At 38.4% G+C, this 21,426-nt stretch overlaps 3 protein-coding genes and 2 pseudogenes across 9 annotated transcripts; 2 read left to right on the top strand and 3 right to left on the bottom strand.

Moving 5' to 3' along the window:
• Positions 1-322: 322 nt before the first annotated feature.
• Positions 323-1,080, bottom strand: LOC148851016 (Disease resistance-responsive (dirigent-like protein) family protein). Its single transcript, XM_088947921.1, has one exon. It carries the CDS (start codon positions 980-982, stop codon positions 428-430), a length of 555 nt encoding a protein of 184 aa, XP_088804047.1. The 5' UTR covers positions 983-1,080; the 3' UTR covers positions 323-427.
• A 974-nt stretch (positions 1,081-2,054) lies between these two features.
• LOC148851015 (pentatricopeptide repeat-containing protein At1g20230 pseudogene) lies at positions 2,055-5,074 on the bottom strand (annotated as a pseudogene). Its single transcript, XR_016100001.1, has 2 exons — positions 2,190-5,074; positions 2,055-2,106 (listed from the first exon to the last, which is right to left on the bottom strand). The product of XR_016100001.1 is annotated as a pentatricopeptide repeat-containing protein At1g20230 pseudogene (transcript).
• Positions 5,075-6,068: 994 nt separating this feature from the next.
• Positions 6,069-8,846, top strand: LOC148851014 (CASP-like protein 5C1). The gene is made up of 3 exons (XM_088947920.1): positions 6,069-6,719; positions 8,314-8,446; positions 8,532-8,846. Exons 1-3 carry the CDS (start codon positions 6,586-6,588, stop codon positions 8,724-8,726), a joined length of 462 nt encoding a protein of 153 aa, XP_088804046.1. The 5' UTR covers positions 6,069-6,585; the 3' UTR covers positions 8,727-8,846.
• Positions 8,847-10,508: 1,662 nt separating this feature from the next.
• LOC148851013 (Tetratricopeptide repeat (TPR)-like superfamily protein) lies at positions 10,509-14,451 on the bottom strand. Of its 5 annotated transcripts, XM_088943165.1 has the most exons (5): positions 14,217-14,403; positions 12,653-14,089; positions 12,504-12,549; positions 11,251-11,351; positions 10,528-11,156 (listed from the first exon to the last, which is right to left on the bottom strand). In XM_088943165.1, exons 1-2 carry the CDS (start codon positions 14,393-14,395, stop codon positions 12,751-12,753), a joined length of 1,518 nt encoding a protein of 505 aa, XP_088799291.1. In that variant the 5' UTR covers positions 14,396-14,403; the 3' UTR covers positions 10,528-11,156; positions 11,251-11,351; positions 12,504-12,549; positions 12,653-12,750. The 5 variants fall into 5 exon arrangements, with proteins under 5 accessions (XP_088799288.1, XP_088799287.1, XP_088799289.1 ...); XM_088943162.1 differs by having other exon boundaries at positions 10,509-11,052; positions 11,157-11,351; positions 12,653-14,451; XM_088943161.1 differs by having other exon boundaries at positions 10,509-11,052; positions 12,653-14,451.
• A 3,189-nt stretch (positions 14,452-17,640) lies between these two features.
• LOC148851012 (pentatricopeptide repeat-containing protein At2g22410, mitochondrial pseudogene) lies at positions 17,641-20,218 on the top strand (annotated as a pseudogene). Its single transcript, XR_016098888.1, has one exon. The product of XR_016098888.1 is annotated as a pentatricopeptide repeat-containing protein At2g22410, mitochondrial pseudogene (transcript).
• The last annotated feature ends 1,208 nt before the right edge of the window (positions 20,219-21,426 follow it).

Below are 21,426 nucleotides of genomic sequence, written 5' to 3'. Positions count from 1 at the left end.
GTAACTATTAATGATCTCTGGGACTGGGAAGCATTTTAATAAAGCTGGTGATATTTCACCACCTGCCAGCTTGCGGGCAGAGCAGCAATTAGAGAAAATATACCAAGTGGGAAAATTGGTCATGCCGTCATGGTGTGGTGCGCGTGCTGTGCGTCCTTGGCTTTTGGCGTGGGGGATGCGTCAGATGTACCCATATATTGGCTGATTGTCTTGTTCGCTGCTAGGAGGAAGAATTGTATGATGGCACACAACGATTCTGAACGGGAGGTTATTCGAAAGGCAAATTTTCTGAACAAAGCTGCATGGGAGCTAACCGCAAAAATCTCTGTTGTTTGGGCTGATCCTTGGCATCATACAAAAAAAGAAAAAAAAGAAAAAAGAAAAAGATTAAGTAAAAAAATGAATGGACCGAAATATTGATCTGGCTTCATCGTGGAATCCTTTGAGTTGGATTGGGGAGTTTCAGTCGGAGCTTCAGGTGGTACATAGCATCCACATCGGATGGTTGACGATCTGTATGCGCAAAAACAGCAAGTCCACGTGCGAAGGCAAAGGATCCTGTCCCTCCGACCACCATAAACTCTTCTCTGTCCTTGTAGCCTACATTCTTAGCTTGGACACCAAGGCTACCGTAGTACTCTGGTGTGTCGAAAGTTAGATATATGATGTTGAATGCAGAATGCGCGAAGTGCTCGACTGGAATGATGAAGCCTTGAGCTTTCCCAATGACCCGTGAGGTGTTTTCAGGCCCTTCCGTAAGTGTGTGATGGAATATGAATGCTCCACGGTGAGATGGTGATGCGGGCTGCTTGCTGGGAACTGTAGTGTGTAGCTGTTGGATGTAGAGGGAGAGGGCCAACCAAGGGCTCGCCTGCTGCTTTTGTGCCTTCCTGTGGGAGACCGGTGAGACTACGGCCAAGAGGATAACCGCTAGTGTGGCTACAGAGACCGCGGTACAGAATATGACCTTAGGCAGCACCATGACTCATGAACGGAGAGCCCGCTTTCAAAATTTCCGTATTAAGGGATCTGGTTATAGACTTGTAGTTGGTTTGGGTCACGGATATGTTTTTATAAGGGATCTTTTCTAAATACGTTCCTTTTTCTTTTTTTTTTTTTTCTATTTGTTTATGGCCTGGGGGAATTCAGCTGACATTCTTGGTATATCTAATCTGCGTGATTGCCTAAACCACTTATGGATGCTGCGTGCCTTTTCCTGGAAATGACTCTAAACCAGTAGTGGTTGCTAATTGTTATATAATTTTAAAAGAATACAAACAGTAGTCATCTGTGTATAGTGATTATTTGAATGAGTCGTAAAGCGTTAATGGGTTGGATGAAGGAACTATTAGCCAAAGAGGGTAGGGACCCAGAAGACGAGGCTCGATCTACTTCCCCAAAACAGCAAACCTGTCCGATTCTGTTGGATGATTATAATTCCTTGATTTTTTTTTTTTTTTGGGCCCTCGCCCTTAAAGACACTTTCGCTAGACAATGTTGGATGCTTGGAGCTTGACTGACTCCACTTGCATTTTGATTCATTGTCTAAACATCATAATCTGATGGTGATGATTCCTAACAACGTTAAGATGTATCGACTTCCTTTCTAATAGTAATTCATGCGACAGTCCAATAGGATGTGGTATACCTATAACTGTAAGCTGTAGAGGTCAAGATAATCTACCTAAGCCTAATTTGTTCACATTGTTTTCTATTTTTTACACAGAAATAGTAAAATCTTTGGAACGAAACGACTCGTTTTAGCCTCTCCTAATTCCGGGTAGGACCCTTTAGACTTTTGACCTGATTTAGCCTCTATAACAGATGTTGCTCACTTTCTCTTGTCAAGTTGTCATTACCTCATATTATGAAGAAAAAATTTGGAAGTGGTTGGCAAGGAAACTGAAGACCAAGTGTCAGCTAAACTGAACCTCCTTATGAAAGACGTTATTGCTGGGAAAGACCCACGAGCGCCCACTGGCAATTGTTCAACCGTTGCACTACAATGCTACATCCACCAACTTCACCAAGGAAATGACAGAATTGGCCTCTCATACAGGAACAAGTATCATTTCTTTTCAATAGGAACCCAGAGAACAAAGGAGTCTGAAAGAGGAGAGCTTACATTAAAGAAGAATCAATATAAACGCCTCAATTGTACCTCTTAAAATGAAGTTCTAGCCTCTCACATGTTCTTTTAGGCTTCCAGTTGCAGCACGTAAATGTCCAATTGCCTAGCCTGGCATGTTCTTCAATGGCTATCCCACATAAGGGGTCTATTGCAGCTACAGATTAAATTTTCCATGGAGTTAGGTAGATCTAAAAGATTTTCCCGGATAGCTCCACTCTTCCAATAACCTGGTCATGTTTTGTAGCAGCAAAATTTATGCTGGAATCTCTATACGCTGTGTGTAAAGTTATATTTCGCCTTGTGAACAAAAGAATAGATAACTTAGGTGTATATATCCCCTTTCTGTTGTGTTTATTATTGATCTCATTTCATCAGTTGGGAGAAGGGGAAATCTGGCAATGCAGTAGATGTGATGCATCTGGAGGTCTTCCGGATCAAAACAATAATTCGTCACCATAATTATCTGTATATATACTTGTTCAGTCTGCTGCCTCAAATGTTTCCTTCCTTCCTCACCATCCAAAGGATATATGGGATGATTAAGACTTGGGAGCATCAACTCATTTTTTCCATTGAACTATATGACATCTCGTAAATGGCACATATCAAATGGTGGAATCCCAACCTCAGCATGTCACTGCATTGTCGAGAAGAGCATGGACTAGAGGAATAGCTACTTCCTATCCTTCAAATCTTACCTGAACATCACAAGCAAGAGCAAAGCAAATTCATGGATTACCAGAAATCTCTACAGGAACATAATCCATATCTAAAATGGTGGAACCTCAAGTTGTCCCTCACAGTGATCTGGACCCCAATAATCTTGGACATGAACTTGATGGCATTATGACAATCTCCACATATCCTCAAGTTCTTGAAAACCCGCACCAGTGATTCCCCATTGAGATTTAGTATGCCAAAAGCAACGGCAAGCCTTTCACTGTGATTACAGAGAAGCTCTTCCTTCTCCTCCTGATCTACATCTTGCAGAACAAAACCAGTGTCAGGCAAATATCCTGCTAGTCTCATCTTCTCCCTTAATTCATCCAGAAAGCGGTAGATTTCATTGCTTTGTTCATTTCTCTTGTCACCCACAACAAAAGTATGGACTCTATTTTTCACCTGAACCCAACTGCAACCTGGTGCTTTCGTAATTCCTCTGTCTCTCATCAGTTTCCTAATCTTCGAAGCATCCTGCCACATTTTAGCAGAAACAAAGATGTTAGATAACAGTATATAGTTGCCTGGATTTTCTGGTTCAATTTCAAACAATTTGTTTGCTGCAATTTGTCCCAATTCTACATTCTTATATACCCTACAAGCACCAAGCAAAGCTCCCCAAGCACTTGCAGTTGGTTCTATTGGCATTTTTTGGATAAATTCATATGCTTCTTCTAGGTAGCCAGAACGGCTGAGTACATCAACCATGCAAGAATAATGATCTGCATCAGGTTCAATCAAGTAGTTTCTACTCATCAAGTAAAAAATTGAGTGGGCTTCCTGGACAAGCTGTGAGTGGCTACAACCAGACAAAACACCGGTGAAGGTAACTGAATTAGGTTTAATTCCTGAATTTATCATTTTCTGGAAGAGCAGCAAGGCCTCCTTGCCATTCCCATGCATCGAGTTTGCCATGATTATTGTGTTCCAAGCAACGGTATCCCTTCTGGGTAACTCACTGAAAACTCTTTGGGAGAGCTCCAAGTCTCCGCATTTGGCGTACATGAGGATCATGGCTGTTGCTATCATAATATCCTCAATGAATCGATGCCTGAAACTATACGCATGAATCTGTTTGCCTCCTCTTAGGCTTTCTAAATTGGTGCAAGCTGGCAATAAACTGGCAATTGTAACGTGATTGGGTTTGAAGCCTGAATCTTGCATTTGAGCAAGTAGGTACAGTGCTTGTTCGGTTTTCCCATGTTGGATGCAGCCACTGATGACGGCATTCCATGAAGCAGAATTCAAATTAACCCCTTCGCTTCTCATTCGATGGAAGAGATTGACAGCCTTTTCACAACCTCCATTAGAAAAATGTGCTGTTATAATCACATTCCAGGACACGATGTCTCTCTTTGACATATTATCAAAGACAAGCTGTGCTTGGTGGATGCTGAAACAGTTGGCATACATATCTACAAGCCCACTGGTCACAAAGACATTCTGGGACATCCCATTTCTTAGGACGAAGCCATGAATTTCTCTTCCCAAGTTAAGATATTTCAAATCAGAAATGGCGGGAAGAATAGATGAAACGGTTACCGAGTTGGGTTTCATTCCAGTCGATCCCATTGCTCGAACAACTTGCAGGGCTTCTCCAGGGAGGCCGCAATTGACGTAACAGGCAGAAATTGAGGTCCAAGAAATGACATCCTTAGTGGGCATCTCGTCAAAAACCTTGCGTGCACCTTGAAAGAAGTTGCATTTCCCATACATATCAATCAATGCGTTGCCTAACAGAAGATCGGAAGAGAACCCAAATGCAACAGCATCTTCATGAATCTGCATTGCATTGGCAAGATGTGCAGAGGCAGCGCATGCCTTGACAGCAGCCAACAAGACCAACTTATCAGGCTCAACTTTCCTAAGTCGCAATTCCGCATAGAGTTTCAAAGCTTCTTTGGGGAAACCCTGCTTTGTATGTGTGGTAATCAAGATAGTCCAGGAACGGAGATCTGGAACTGGAATTTTATTGAATAATTGCAGAGCACATCCCAAATCACCGGAATTCACATAGCTTTTAATGAATTTTAGACTAATATTGAGAGGAAGACAGGTGGGCACTTTTGAGGGCATCACATCAGCATTCAGCACTCAGCCGAGCACAGGATTGTAAATTGTAATTGAGAAGAGATGTTGGGGCTTGAGGCACGGCATGCAGATATTAGTGGAGGCCAGAGGGAAAATTGAGAAGAGAAGAGAACGGTCTGGTCTGGTGAGCGGCGAATGGTGTCTGCCAGCTTGTAAAATGTTTTGATGAGGGAGGGTATCTTAGTCATTTCAGAACAAAGAAACACAAGGGTCCTCTCGCTCGCTCGCTCTCGTTTTGCCCTCCGATGGGATCTATAAAAAAGTGACACGTGGAAACTGTATTTCAATTTTCAACACATTATCATGGTCCATGGATTCAGTGGTCCAGGATCCACAGACAGGTCCATCATATTATTGAACATCGATGACACACTGGGTTTCGGAATCTGGACCAACCTCTTAAAATGGGCCATGTCTATAGGCTAAAAGAATGGGTCGGTCTGTTGAGAAATGGCCTAATCAAAACCTCACCAGTCACCAGTCACCAACCTCCAGTAGAAATTGTTATCAGTATGTAAGACCGTAACCGCAACAAAAACGCGGAAAAGGAATTAGGATTTGGGCAAAACCAGGATTGAAGAGTCATAAGTTAAGCGATGCTCAAGTTGGTGGGCCCCCAAGCCCAATGACGTTGGTTGGTAAGTATTTATTCTCTTGCTACATTCTTGAATAAATTCCAATTCCAAGTGTTTGTATTTGTATGGTTCTGCGACTCGAATTAGTCTTCCGTAGAATTTTAAATTTGTTTGGTGGTCAATGGCACCACCCTTGTAGAAAAGAAGAAGTTCCTTAATCGTTGGATGAGAGAGAGAGAGAGAGAGAGAGAGAACAAATAGAAAGATTAAAATACAAGGACGTGATGGTAATGACTCGTCAACTGAACTGAAGCAATAATCCACATGTCGGCAGCTAAATGCCCACAAAAAAAGCTACACATGTTCTGATTTATATTCATTATCTTTTTCTCCAACTGTGTAACTCGGATTAGCTGAATCCCCATGGCTGTTTAGCGAGCTGTTAGCTGGTTAGTTCACACATCCATCTCATGTATGGAAGATCAAAGGGCCCATTCCAATAGAAAAAGAATTTATCTCCTTTTTAAGCTGATGGTAAAAAGAAATTAAAAGTTGATTCAACGACAAACAAAAATGAAAAATGTATTCCACGACTCTTTAACTCCGACCCCCTAAAACTCGCCGGAAGGCCAAAAACACACCATATGTGCTACCACCCGAGTCCCGACTCACATGCAAACGACGAGAGAGAGCGAGAGAGAAAGAGAAGTCTTCCATTCTCATTAACGTTTATCTTCTATCTTAAATGTTTCCTTTCCACACCTCTTACTCTGTCTGTGAATGGAAGTAGTAGTAGAGAAAAGATATAACAGAAGCACAGAATTCTAAGTCGATTTTTTTCCATAAAGCCTTCCCGGCCTTTGACTAGTTTGGGGATTTCTGTTCCTTAATTTCTATTTCCTAATTTAATTTGCTCCCCTGTTCTTTCTCTGCCCCTCCTCAATTAATTGCACAGATTCACCGCTCATGAGGAGCTTCACATGGAAAAGTTTGACAATTGGACGGCCACGATGATCTTTCTTTGCAAGGAAAGGAACAATAATCCCAGCCGGAGAGATCCCATGCACCATGGACGACGAACTACCTGGGTCTTTCGGCACAAGCGCCAGCTTGTCTCTGCGATTGGGGCAAGCCATCTTCTCCTCTGCCTCTCTTCTCTTCATGTCTTTGGGTGTCGAGTTCTACAACTACACCGCTTTCTGGTACACTCTTCTCTTCCTCCTCTCTGTTTTTTCTTCTTCTTCTTCTTCTTCTTCTTTATGAATGATTACAAATAAAAGAACCGATCCAACATACAGTTGCTTGAGTTTTTCGATATGTAAAAAGTACAAAATCCCTGGTTTATTAAAATTACCCAAATCATCATCCTCTTTATGCTGTTCCGTGCGAATGGAATTAAGAGAGATTGAGGTGATGTTGGAGCTGTGGCATTAAGATCCACTGGGAAGTGGGTACTTCCCCACTCTGTGTTCCTATTTTATCTGTTGTTCAGTTCTTTTTAATAAAACAAACAGAGCCAAGGAAAAAACACATGTTGTTTCCACATCTCCCTTGTTCCAGAGCATACGCTTGTTATTGAGAACTTCATATTTTTAGTAGATATATCAGTTCTCGTGTCATCTTCAGCTAGCGACAGAAAGAAAAAGGCCAAATTGCATCTAGGAATTGTAATTTGATACTTGTGCATCAGAGGTCTATGATGTTGCACCGAGTACAACCATCGAAGTAATAAAGTTTGGGTGGTTGGAATGATTCAAAAATGATAAACCATCGACTGGAGAAAATTCCATTCTTTCTGATAGAACAAAAAAGGTTAATTTCATTCCTTCAACTGCAGGAAGTTATAGAGAAACGAGTGAAATAGAAGAGAAGATTAAGTCTGCATTGCTCACATAACGTCTTTGGTTGATTATCTATAACTCTCTTTACAAAACACCCAAGAATGAATTTCTGACTAGAACGAGAAAATGGCATACTAAAATACGCAGATCAACTTCTACTACCTGGAAGACCTCAGACTAAATACACTACTCCGAGATGATTGTTGATGTCCATATTAGAAATTGGACAGGAACTAGGAATAGCCACCATAGGAGTACAATGCATGGGACTCTGTTTAGAGGCACCTCCTTCCCCCACAATTCTATCCATAAGGTAGGCAGTAACTGTGAAATTCTTCTCTGATAACTGCCATTGGTGGTAGTGTGGTACTCTTTCTGAAAGGCTACTTCAGAAAGGACTAAATAAATCAACTTTATCATTTTTCCTTTTCCTTTTTCTGATTTTCTATGGTCCATGAAGTGACTCTTAGTCTCTAAATCATACATAAATCAATAATGTCTTTATAATGAAGGTATGCTTCCCTGAATACGCTCAGTCAAGACTTTTAGATTCAAGTTTGTTCAAATACCTTTAGGTTTAGTCTTTTTACTTTGGGGCATGCAATCCCCAAAGTTTTATTGTAAGCAAGTGAAGTAGTGCAGTTGTTATGATCTCAAGTTAAAAAGTGAAGATGTCAGAATTGAAGATTGTAAATATTCTCTGAAATTGAATAAAATCCTTCTAACGAAGTACCATCCTCACCCCAAATAAATAAATAAAATAAAGAGCTTCTAGAAAAGGAGGATTTTCTCTCAAATAAGCACACAAGAGGCTGCCATATTTATGAAGTTGTCTGAGAACTCGAATTTGGAATGCAATTACCCACCCAAGATATCCATCAAATGAAGATAAAGTTTGTCTGTCTTTTCATATTTCTTATGTAATTGTTTGTAAATCATATATATGAATTGGCAGCTATTTAGTGACAGTCATGGGTCTGGTAATTCCATGGAGTTTCACATTGGCACTGGTGGATGGGTACTTGGTCATTGTTGGTTGCTCCCTTCGCCAACCAGGAATCCTACTGATCATAATCATAGGAGATTGGGTATGCGCCCCTTTAGTTACATCGACAAACAATTAATCTTATCACCCACCACTTAATTGTGACTAAGTTATCATTTCTACCACAGGTTCTATCAATTCTCTCACTAGCAGCAGCTTGTGCAACAACCAGTGTTATAATTTTCCTGCTTGAAATTGGTGGAGCTTACTGTCCTCCAAAGTTCTGCAGTAGATATCAGCTGTCTGCTGCAATGGCTTTCCTATCTTGTTTTCTATCTGCAGCATCATCATTGTTCAATCTTTGGCTGCTCCCTTCCCTGTAGTTCTCATTTTGCTATTTTCATTTTTTTGTTTTTTTTTGTAAAAACCAATATGTATACTGTTAAGTGGATAATGTTGAGAAATCCAAATACAAATAATGAAATAGTACCATTCAAAAGTAATGACATTTTTACAGAAATAGAGAAGAAGATGGCTGGAGCTGCAAGAAATCAGGCGAGATTTTTCTGATATGTCCTCGTATATTGTATGGTTATAGTCATGATGTGATGTCTCACAATTGTATGGTTAACTTAAGTGTTTCTGTCCTGTCAAGTACCGTAAAAAAGAAGGGTAACTTGAATAAATGAATATTTGTAATCTATTGTAAATACCAGTCATTTAACCCACAGGAACACATACATAAACTAGAGCTATATCTGTTTTGAAAGGATTTGTGTGAAACAAAAATGGGAAAGAGATAGAAAAGAAATCCTATCATTCTAAAAGAATCAAGTAATATATTGCTCTCACCTTTCTGACTACTAATTATTGAAATTCATACAAAGTAAAAGAAAAAAAAAAATAAAAGGGCAATTTTTTTATCGTTTTAGCTTATTAACTCTACCCTTAGTTTTTATATATTGTGCTTACATTTTCTGACAATTGATTAATTACCCCTACCACTAGGGCTGAGTCATAAAACATTACAATCCGCTCACGTGACTGTTATATTTTAAGAAAATGACAGTAATGCCCTCAAACTTTGCTTTTGTCTCTACATTTAAACAAGCCTTGGAAAATCTCCGTCGTTCTCCCCTGCATCCAGTCAAGAGGGAATGTGATTAATGCCAAGATGTCACTTGCCATGGCTGCGAACTGCCACCACTGTCTTCGTATCCAACTGGAATATGCCACCGTGTTTGCTCTTTTTTTTTTTTCATTTTTTTTGGATCCTTTACGTATTCCTCTGCAAAGTGCAGACACCGTTGTCGTCTTTGTACCCGACAACCCCGCATTCCTCTACAGACAAAACTCAAGAATGGAAAGAAATGAAATTGGATAAATTTTTCAACGATGGGAACTGTTGTTGCCACGTCTCGTAAAATTTAAGCAGGTTAATCTCCACCACTACTATAATCAGATTGGTGATTTTATCGTTCATGAACCGACGAAAAGAACCCCCATCTTGACTTTACAATCTACACCCACGCAGAAATGACCAACTAAAAACCCCCTACCGAAATGAGAATTTTGAAAGATGTTTAGCAAGCAGCCCATACCACTTTGCATGTTCCCTTTCTCCTATACAATACACCATACATTGAACTTAAACAGACATAATAATCTTGTTTAATAAACCAACTCTTTTAGTCTGAAGGGGCATTTTAGGAACATCAACAGTAGCAGAAAGAGGAAAGTAGAATCTTGTGGGCGGTAAATAATTCTTGAAAATTTTCATCAGTTGAGTTTTATTTTAAAAATTTGAGAAAAAGTGAAAGGCAACTTTGACATTTCTTTTTTTTTCCGTTAATACTCAACAATAGGAATTCTTTAAGATAATTTGTAAAGAGTATAAGGGTAAAGTTATTAACTAAACAGTAGGACAGTTTAAGAAATTTGCCCATAACACAATTAGTTTCATTGACGCTTCTGGCATTTCTATGTTATTTTGTCTTTTAATTTGCCCAAAATAATTGGCGTGTTAAATGCGAAGAAAAGGTGGGACAACAGTAAATCCCATTCATTAATTGATCAATCTAGCAAGTATCAAGTATAGAGAGGTTTCTTCAGGTAATAATGAAAATAGCCTAGAATTCAGGAGAATAACCTCAGCAATCACATGTGACAGGAAATGACACAAACTTCATTAACTTCAATACTGTACCAGACAGTATTATATTTGCCATTTCTCCAGTATCAATCAAATACAAATCAATTAATGGATTTACATGCCATCAACACAGCATTCGCTTAGAATGCTGAGAATTTGAGCGTACATCTTTCTGCAAGTAAAGAAAGGCATATGCATCACCAAAGCAATTAACGTATAAATTGAAGGAACATAGAACCGTGGTGCTCCAACTCCAAGTATGCTCTCTGGAGTGAGACCGGAATTGAACCACATGTTTCTCCCACCCTTGTTATCAAAGAAAAGAAATTCAAGAAAAATACATAAAGAAAAAGGAAAGGGCACAATATCCAGTGGGTTATATGGCTAATGAGAGCATGGATGCATAACAAATAGCTAATCCAAAAGGTTCCTCGTCACAAGGTTTGTCTGGATCTTCCAGATAATCTGTGCATGTGGCAGATAAACCTATCATCGTGCGCTTACGGAGCCTTCAATGCCAGCAAAAAATTCCTTTCACCCTCTTCCCACATGCTAGACTGAAAATTGATGCAATCTCACTTAGAGCTCCAATACAGGATATTCTAACCAATCTAGTATCTACGATAAAGCTTCCATATAAATGCCACACAAATTTGGTTACCTTGCACACACCAAGAACATATGCATTAGATCTTTTTGGCTTGCCATAAAATAGGATGTTCATTCATAAAACATTAGTTGTAATAGATAAGCACCTGGAGCAGCACAAAGTTGAGCTCTTGTATTTAAGTCCTTCCTTGCAATGAAGCCAACTAGGCTGAAAGTGCAATCAAGTTCACTTCTTCCATTTCTGCTACTACAATGAAGATGAAAGAACCAAGTATAAGATAATGTTGCCCCATCACATGAAATATCAATGGAACAAAATAAGAAAGGCAGAATAAGGACTTTTATGATAATCTGCTCTCTGTCTTTTAAATAGAAGGGAAAATTCTCAATTAGTACCTTGTACTTTAGCCCTAGTGCCACTTTGGCCCCCAAACTTTAAAACACGAAAATCCAGTATCCGAACTTTCAAAACGTGCCAATCCAGTACCTGCTGTTAACCAGCCAATAAGTGGCATTTGAAAAGAACACAGATGCCACCGAGTTTCATCTAATTTTCTTTATCAACCATCCAAACGCTGATAAAAAAAATGAAAGTCCCAAATCCTTGCCTCTTATACTCAAGAAAGTTGAGGTCACCAGAAACCCCAACTTTCTTGAATAGAAGAGGCAAGGATTTGGGACTGTTCATTTTTTTTTATCAGCGTTTGGATGGTTGATAAAGAAAATTAGATGAAACTCGGTGGCATTTGCACATTTTCAAATGCCACTTAATGGCTGGTTAACGATAGGTACTGGGTTGGCACGTTTTGAAAGTTTGGGTACTGGATTTTCATGTTTTAAAGTTTTGGGACCAAAGTGGCACTGGCACAAAGTACAGGGTACTAATCAGGAATTTTTCCTAAATATAATTAAACTATTTTACAATACAATAAAGGACAAAATAACGTCAAGACAAGGTGGTTGTTCCCAACTTCAAAATAGGACCCTATATAATCATGTAAATAGATAGGAAATTCTACCCAGGATTTCTTACAGATAGAAATGTCAATCATGGTCTAACCTAAGCATCAGAAGCAGAAAAGTGATCATAAGAATTATGGTCCAAAGCCCCCTAAAATTCAAAGAAAGAACACAAAGGAAATAAAACAAAAGAAAGGAAAAAAGCAAGGCTAATTTTTATTCTCCACCCAACAGTTTAGAGGTTTTCTGAGTCCTAATCTTATTCTCAATAAAAACCAAAAGTACAATAAAAAAAGGAAACAGATGCAGAAAGGACAGGAAAGAATATAAGCTTAATTAGGTAATATACCGATTTTTTTATTGACAGTTAATATACTAATATAACGAAGATGTGAGGTGGTTTCAAAATGCTGTGGAATTGAAGGAAAAGAAATCATACTTCTTTACATTTGCTTCCTCATCCTCGGTGAGCACATGATAAATGGCTGCAACAGAAGATAAATAATAAACATTCTTGAGTTTTCCTTTTTCTTGAGGATAAAGTGGGAAGCAGGGAAAGGAAAAGAAGCCTTTTTAACAAGATCATACCATAGAGAGGATAAAATGCAAGCTAAGGAAGTTCCTTTCCCAGAACAAGCAAAGAAATTCTTGATGAAACTATGAGAACAAATTGGTAAAAAAAAATCCTAATCTCTTTCCTCGGCCAGTCCAATTTCATACATCTCTGCTCTTAATTTTCTTGCTTTATCTTCATTCCCCTGTTTCATATAACCCTCAATAAAAGTATTGTAAACCTTAGAATTTGGCGGGAATCCTTTCCCTACCATCTCTGCTTGAAGCTTCATCGCTTCTTCCATCTTCCCTTCGACACATAGCCCTCCTATCAGAAGCTCGTAACTTACTCTATGCGGAAAAAAACCTTGCCGTTTCATCACATCTCTTAGAAAGTCCAAGCCTTCAGAGATCCTACTTTTCTCGCATATTGCTCCAATCACATGATCAACTGTCGAAGCCTCTGGCACGAAACCTTTCCTAGACATATCCTTATACAAAAGGATTGCCGAATCAACCTTCCCAATTTTACAGTATCCTTGGACCATATGCTCATAGGTGAGGCAAGTCATCTCGATCTCACTCAGTTCCATCTCTTGGAAAAGTTTTTCTGCTCTTCCCATTTCTCGAATTTTGCAAAAACCACTAATTATGGTATTATAAGCCATCACATCAAGCTTAATTTGTTTGGTATGCATTTCTTCCCATAATTCAAGGGCTTCATCCATCTTCCCTTCATCACAAAGTGCAGCCATTAAAATACTGTAACTAAAAACATTTGGATTACAACTGAATTTTACCATCTCTGCCCAAATTTCTTCTAACCTCTCCGTCCTTTCATCTTGATAGGAGGAAAGCATCAATATATTGAAAGTCTGCAAATTCGGAGCAACCTGAATCCTGAATTTACTCCCAATTTGGTAATCCACTCCAAAAACCTCTTTATAAATGGTGAAACCAGCATCACATCCTCTTAACCGGGAAACTGACTGGATCAACAAATTGCAGGTGCTAACCATGGGATAAAACCGGCGAGACCGTAGCATCCGAACGATCTCGATCGATTGATCTATTTTTTTTGCCTGCAAACATGCCCGAATGAGCAAATCAAAAACAAAAGGCGCCGAATCACATGACCTGTAGGTCTTTGCTAGGGTTTCAAAGATCTTTGGAGGCCTCAACGATGACAAATCAGAATCGTCAATGTTGTTTACTTGGGAAAGTCGCATGGCTTTTCCAATTAAGGTTTCTGATAGGGTTTTGAGGCGAGCCCTGGCGAGAATGTGAATAATGGTGGCGTAAGAGAGGAGGTCGTGCGTGCAGAGGGACTTCTTCTCTGCCCAAAGAAAGAAGCGAAGGGATAGACGGGGATTGTTCTTGAGGCGAATAATAATTTCGGAAACCTCTGCGGGAGAGAAGCCACTTGGGTAGAGGGATTTGATAAAGTTCCATCGGTTTTTCGAGCATTGCTCCCTGAGAATTGAAACTACCGATGAGACCAGGGTTTCGTTTGGGGAGTTGTGCTCATATGATGTTGATATTGACGAGAAACAAAAGGAAATTCGCGCCTGTGCGTGGTTTGGAAATGGAATGAACTTACCTCTCAAAATCGCCATTAAAGAAGCAACTTTCAAAAGAAAAACGCGGCCAAAATACTAACGAGGGAGAACGAGCTGTGATCAAATGTAAACCAAAGGAGGAAGATTGGAAAAATTTTGGAAAATGCAGAGAGATCAAATTGGCGCCCCGCATGCATATCTCAGCGTGTATTGGGAACATCTCCCCGACTTGGGAGTGCTTATTTCATAAATAAACAACTGTTTATCGTGATAAACATCCACGAGTGCTTGTTGAAAAAGCACTTATTTTAAACAGGGGTGATATAGGTATTTTCAAAAGGAAATAAGCACTTATTCAATAAATGCTTAAAATAATAGGCTTTAAATTTGAACATATTTCCCACATAAATAAGTAAGTACTTTATATGATTTAAACCTTAAATAAGTGTTTATTTGAATATGACTCCCAAACATGAGTTTAGTAGTTTTGATGAAAGCAGTAACAGTAGCAGAATTTAGTTATTAAGGCTGTGTTTGATTAGAAAGAATTTCCCTACCGTTCCCTTTTCTTTGAAAACAAACATAACGTAAAGCTTTTAACCAAATTTGTAGATAAATTCTACAATGGCAGAAACTTGAATGATAGTTGCACGTAGGATTGTTACCTCAAAAGTAGGGTTTTGCTCATGACATCAATAATAGATGACTCCCAGCTCAGCCCTTAACACCCCAATTTGTCCATTCTTTATTTTGGTACCCCTTTTTAATCAGCATTAAATATCCGGTACTTGTTGATTTTCAATAAAAGAAATAGAATAGTTAAATGGTTAAAATACTTTTAATACATGAAAGAAACAAAAGAATACATCTGGTACTATGGTACAGATTGATTTTTACACATTGAAAAAAAAAAAGGTTTATAAGCAGGGGTGGCAATTTTCAACCCAACCCGCTAACCCACCCAATCCAACTGGATTGGATTGTATCTATTTAATCCTACGTTTGGTGGGTTGGGTAACTAGGGGTGTCAATGGTATTTGAAAATCCAATTTTTGAATTTAAGATTTGATATAATTGAACTGAATTCAGATATCTTATTCATATCGAATAATTAATTGGATTTGAATTCGAATATGACTTTATTTGATTTGATAAATATTTGAATTTGATCGATTATTAATTCTTATATATAATATATATAATATTTAACTACTTTATATAATTTATATATTAAATAATTAAATCATATAAATAATTTATATATTTATAAGTAATAATGCTTGATTCAATTCAAATTCGAATTTTTCAATGTAAACTTTACGTTGGAAACAAATGTGTGAAAATATAAATCGGGTATGAAGTTTTACACTATCTATATTTACCAAGGTTTTAAAAACCGACCCAAAAATGGAACCGTTGTGGCCATCGATTTCTGAGGTTTGGATTATTAGGGAAAATGTTTTTTACACTTTTAGGTTTTTATGAAAAAAGAGAGGTTGTGGTTGTTGGCTGAGAAAGAAAGAAAGAAAGAAAGAAAGAGAGAAGAAAAGAAGGTAAGAAAGAAAGGAAGAAGAGAAAAAAAAAATGAAAGAAAGGAAGGAAAGGAAGGTTGTGGTTGTTGGCTGAAAAAGAAAGAAAGAAAGAGTGAAGAAAATAAGGTAAGAAAGTAAGGAAGAAGAGAAAAGAAAAAAATATGAAAGGAAAAAGAGAAATGAAGGCTGAGTTTGGAAGCAGTACAAATGCAAATATGTATCGTGTAAATACATACAAAATAATACAAAATATAAGGTTTTGCATTCTACATATTTGCATTTGTACTCCTTCCAAACTCAGCCTGAAAGAAAAGAAAGAAAGGAAGGAAATGAAGGAAGAAAGAGGAGGAGGAGGAGGGAAGAAGAAGGAGGAGGATTCAACATTATAGGAGATGATGATACGATGGTGGTGACAACAAAAATGCAAATCTCAGATCTAAGGTCTGATTTCTCTCTAGTCTCCAACCTCTACAATCTTCTACTTCTTCTTCTTCTTCTATCTACTGTATTTGGGATTTAGTGATTTGAGATCTGAGATCATTCTTCCTCTTCTGTACTCACGAACTGCTGTCCGGGTTGAACGGTTCAACTGCTCAGGTCAGCAGTTCTCTGACCAAGTCAATAGGTTTGGGCTTAGGAGCATGTCAAGGATGAAACTAAGCCGGTTGCCTGGACAATTTCTGAACCAAACAGTCCAACCATCCAAGTCAATAATGAAAATCAAGTACAACCTAACCAATTACTTTACTTCAACGCCAATAATGAAAATCCCCAAACTTGCAGTAGAGATTCAACTAAGTAATCATGATTTATGAATCTTAGTGTCAGATGTTCGAAGAAATCAAAGAAGTCTGAACGTTCATTGCGAGTGAAGGTCTGCTTGAAGCTTTAGAAATATATATCTCGATTAAACACTATTACTCCGTTGTGGAATTCCAGTAAGTTTCAAATATGAACTTAAACTACCATCGGTGGAATGTCTATGCCAACCTTTTAAATGCCATTGTAATATGATCTTTGACAATCGAAGTGAAGGTTCGAAAAGGCTTCGTGAAGCTCCGTTAGATCCTAAATAATTTACTATTTAAGTCAAGATGCAAACGAATTCCATCTCCAGCATTCAAATCTTCCTCTTCTCCATCAAAATAGGCTTGATCCAGGATGGTTTGAAGAATATGCTTTAACTATGAATTGCTTCAAAAAAGCCACCGATCTAACATCCAGTCGAGCTAAATGAAATTTATGAGAGTGAAGAACTAAAGCTTCTCTCAGAGATTTGGAATGGTTGGATGGACTATGCATTTATTTTTCTGTAATTTCTATTAATTTTTACGTTTTCAGTGTATTTTTATAACTCCAGTATTTTTTTTTTTGCAATTTATGTCTTTCTTTTCAATTTTCATGTTTTTCCTTTTGTTTCTGTAATTTTTGCTTTTTATGCTTTTTCATAATTTCTATCATTTATCTTCATTTTCTGTGTTTTATCATTTCTGTTATATTTTCCTGCAATTTCTCAATTTTTGTTTTTTCAATATTTTATTACTTTTATGTAAATTTTTATTATCCTTTTCTGTAATTTGTGTTTTTTTCACATTTTCTATGTTTTTTATATTTTTAATAGTTTTATTATTTATTATTTTCTTTTTTGTATTTTCTATTTTATTCTAGAACTTCTGTGTTTTAATGGATTAAAAATAAAGTCTCAAATTAAAAAGAGTATAAATATAAATATATACAATACACATATAAATAAAAATACAAGATTTTGCATTCCACATATTTGTATTTATGCTCCTTTCAAACTGAGGTTAAGGTTTTATTTGAATCAAATCCATTTAGGGTCCATTTGGTTTGAGTTAGAATTGAAATCAGAATCAGAATCAAAATCCTCCGAAATCGGAATCGGAATGGTCCATTCCCATATTTTGTTTGGTTCAGACAGGAATGAGATTTCATTCCCAAGGGAGCTATAGGGAATGGTCATTCCCTCAAATGGGGGAATGCCATTCCAACAGGAATGGAAATGGAATTCCAATTCCATCCATCCAAATAGTTGGACCATTCCAATTCCATCCATTCAAATAGTTGAACCATTCTGATTCCAATTCTGATTTCAGACCCCTATTCCCGCAAACTAAACGGGGCCTTAATTTTTGCTCAATGGATCGTGTTAACGAATTTTTTTATAGATGGGTCACGGATTGGGTTGAAGGCTTGAAGCTAATTCCAAGGCCATCCAATTGCCACCCCTATTTATAACCGACATGAAATATACCTATCTTGTGTTTCTCTGGTTGGTCCGGCAGAGTATTCTCTACTGACTACACCGAAGAGGATTAACAAGCCTGGCAGTTGGAACTTTGAAGTTTGAACCCCATCTTGTTCCTAATTCCAAACATATATCGTCATCATCTCATGCTTCTCTGGTTCAAGTTTATAGCCCTGCTGCGTTCCCGCCTTAGCTTGTCATTCTTGATTTCTCATACCCTACATACCATTGTACCTATACCACCACCTAAGAGTATCTCCAGTCCCAAATTAATATCCTCTCTCCACCTGAACATCCAAATCCTACTAGCGCGATGTTCTTCAATGGCAGAACTCAAACATCTTCATGCTCAGATCATTGTCAATGGCTTGCTTCAAGAAAACCTAACTGTTGGAAAATTGATTGCCTTCTGTGCTATTTCCGATGCGGGCAATCTCAGCTACGCTCGGTTGGTCTTCGATCAAATCGCGGAACCCAATAGGTTCATGTGGAATAGTTTGATAAGGGGCTACTCAAAGAGCAATTTCCCAAGAGAGGTTTTCCCCCTCTACCACAGGATGAGAGGTTTAGGTCTTTCTCCCAATGAATTTACCCTCCCATTTGTTCTCAAAGCCTGTGCTTCTGAACTTGCATACAGGGAAAGCTTACTCATCCATGCTGACGCGATCAAGTTGGGAATTGGATCACAGGTTTGCGTACAGAACGCCCTTTTGAGTGTTTATACAGCTTGTGGATCGATTGAATCTTCTCGATCAGTATTTGACGATATTGTTGATAGAACTCTTGTTTCTTGGAATTCAATGATCGGTGGGTATTCTAAGATGGGTTTTTGTAAGGAAGCATTTTCTCTCTTTCAGGAGATGAGAGACTTGGGTTTGGAACCCGATGAATTTACCTTAGTCAGTTTTCTCTCTGTTTGTGCACAAACTGAGAATTTTTACTTGGGTAGATATGTGCATTTTTATATAGAAATTACGGGGACTAGTATCGATTTGTTTGTGAGGAACGCAATAGTGGATATGTATGCTAAGTGTGGGCATTTGCATTTGGCTCAAAAGTATTTTGATCGAATGCCTGACAGAAATGTGGTTTCATGGACTTCCATTGTCAGTGCTTATGCTAGGAATGGCCTATTTGATCAGGCCCAAAAGATGTTTGATCAAATGCCTACCAAAAATGTAGTTTCTTGGAATTCCATGATTTCATGTTATGTCCAACACGGTAAGTGCAGGGAAGCATTAGATCTCTTCACTCAGATGCGCAATTCAAGAGTGGAACCTGATGAAGTGACGCTAGTAAGCATTCTTGCAGCATGTAGCCAAATCGGTGATTTGATAACAGGAAAGGAAACTCACATTTACATTTCCAATAGCAGTATAACCCCTAGCATTGCACTATGTAATTCCCTTATAGATATGTATGCGAAATGTGGCCCTGTTGATACTGCCTTGGATCTATTTAATCAAATGCCTGAGAAGAATTTGGTGTCATGGAATGTTATGATTGGAGGCCTTGCTATGCATGGGCGTGGTCTTGATGCAGTCAAGCTCTTTGAAAAAATGCTAAAGAATGGGGTTGCCCCTGATGGGTTCACTTTTGTTGGCGTGCTCAACGCTTGCAGTCACAGTGGCTTCGTAGACATGGGCAGATATTACTTTGACATCATGACTCATGTTTATGGGGTTCCCCATGAAATTGAACATTATGCTTGTATGGTTGATCTTCTTGGGCGTGGAGGGCACTTGGAGGAGGCAGTCAAGTTAATAGGAGGTATGCCTGTGAGACCTGATGTTGTTATATGGGGTGCTTTGCTGGGGGCCTGTAGAATTCATGGAAACGTAGAGATAGGAAAGCAAGTTCTGAAACAAATTTTGGAGTTGGAGCCACATAGTGGAGGATTACATGTGCTCATCTCAAACATATATTCTGAAGCTCAAAGATGGGAAGATGTGAAGAATGTGAGGAAACTAATGAAGGACAATGGGATCAAGAAGGATAAAGCACTGAGCGTGATTGAAATTGATGGCCATGTTCATGAGTTCATGGTTGAAGACAAGAGCCATGAAAACTCGAGCAATATTTATTCCATGATTTATCAATTGACAAATCATTTAAGGTCCATTGGGTATCTAAGCAACAACCCAGGAGTTCCGTTAGATGTAAACGAAATTTAATATTCTTGAATTCTTTCTCTGTTGTATTTATAGAATCATGATCAAATCAATATGCTTCACTTGGGACATTATTCTGCGAATTGAGTCAGAACCCTATCTCTTATAGCCTCTTAAATTTGGAGGCCTTTAAGGAAAGCTACAAGCCGAAGTGGGGAATCGTACCTAGATTATCATCTTTGGAAGAACTGGGACAACCGATGGAATTTCTGCAAGTTCAACAGAGAGTGACGAGCCTTTTGAAGGATATATTCACATTCGACTCATTGAACACTTGCACTAGTGCGAAGATTCTGAAAGTTACTCATGCTACCATGGGAATGCTCGGGGCTTGAATACTCGTGCATGACTGCATTCATAATTTCATACACAAGGATGACAATTGACAACCTTTCGTTTTCACCACAGTAGACTATATTTGTAGTTTGACATTACGCATCCAGGGATTTCAACGGGGTCCGGTCTGATACAGGCTTGATTCAACCAGAACACGACAACGCACCCCAATCTGATCTTGATTCCTGACTGGCTGATTAAGCCAAATAGATTTATCGAACTTGACCCTATAGGTGCCAACCAACTGTTTGGTAAGGTCTGCTGATTGTAGTGGAGACATGGGGATCGAATCCCGCCTGCACCTGGCTTGGGGGCGTGGGGGGGGGGGGGGGAGGTATGGGTTTGGGCTACACAATGGTTCACAAGATATAAAAAAAAAAACAAAACAAAACAAAACAGAAACAAAACTAACTAACCTAGAACATTATCCTTATTATTAGTGCAGGCTATATTTACAATTTTTTCAATGTCACTATTTTACCCATGATGAATGTTAATAATGCATTAAAGATCATGACAAACATAGTTTTAATATTTTATTAGGAGGAAAAGCATAGTTTCAAGTCCTCTTCTGATCAAAGAAAGTTTTACCTACACAACATCGTCAAAATATCTAAACCAACAAATCTGCATCTTCTTAATGGAGCCCCTCTTTTTTTGCCACAAAAAAAAAAAAAAAAAAAATCTAAGCCAACAAATCACAACACTTGATACGATATAGAAAGGAAAGAAAATTTTGGGAGAAATTGATGTCAATGGTCTGGGTTCGATGTGGATTAACCTCGACCCAAACCTTGATCCAAACCCATTGATATCTCTACACTTGCTTGCCACTTCATTTTCCATTAATTTGGGAGGCTAGGAGTCTCCTCTCCTGTTCCTATTTGTAAAGGATTAAAAAAATGAAGATAAGGGAAATCAATGACATTGTTATACTAGATAT

Source organism: Nelumbo lutea, chromosome 5 (assembly GCF_056320005.1).
Source record: "Nelumbo lutea isolate HS-2025 chromosome 5, American lotus-T2T, whole genome shotgun sequence".
NCBI lineage: Eukaryota > Viridiplantae > Streptophyta > Magnoliopsida > Proteales > Nelumbonaceae > Nelumbo > Nelumbo lutea.
This window is presented reverse-complemented; position numbering and strand designations above follow the sequence as displayed.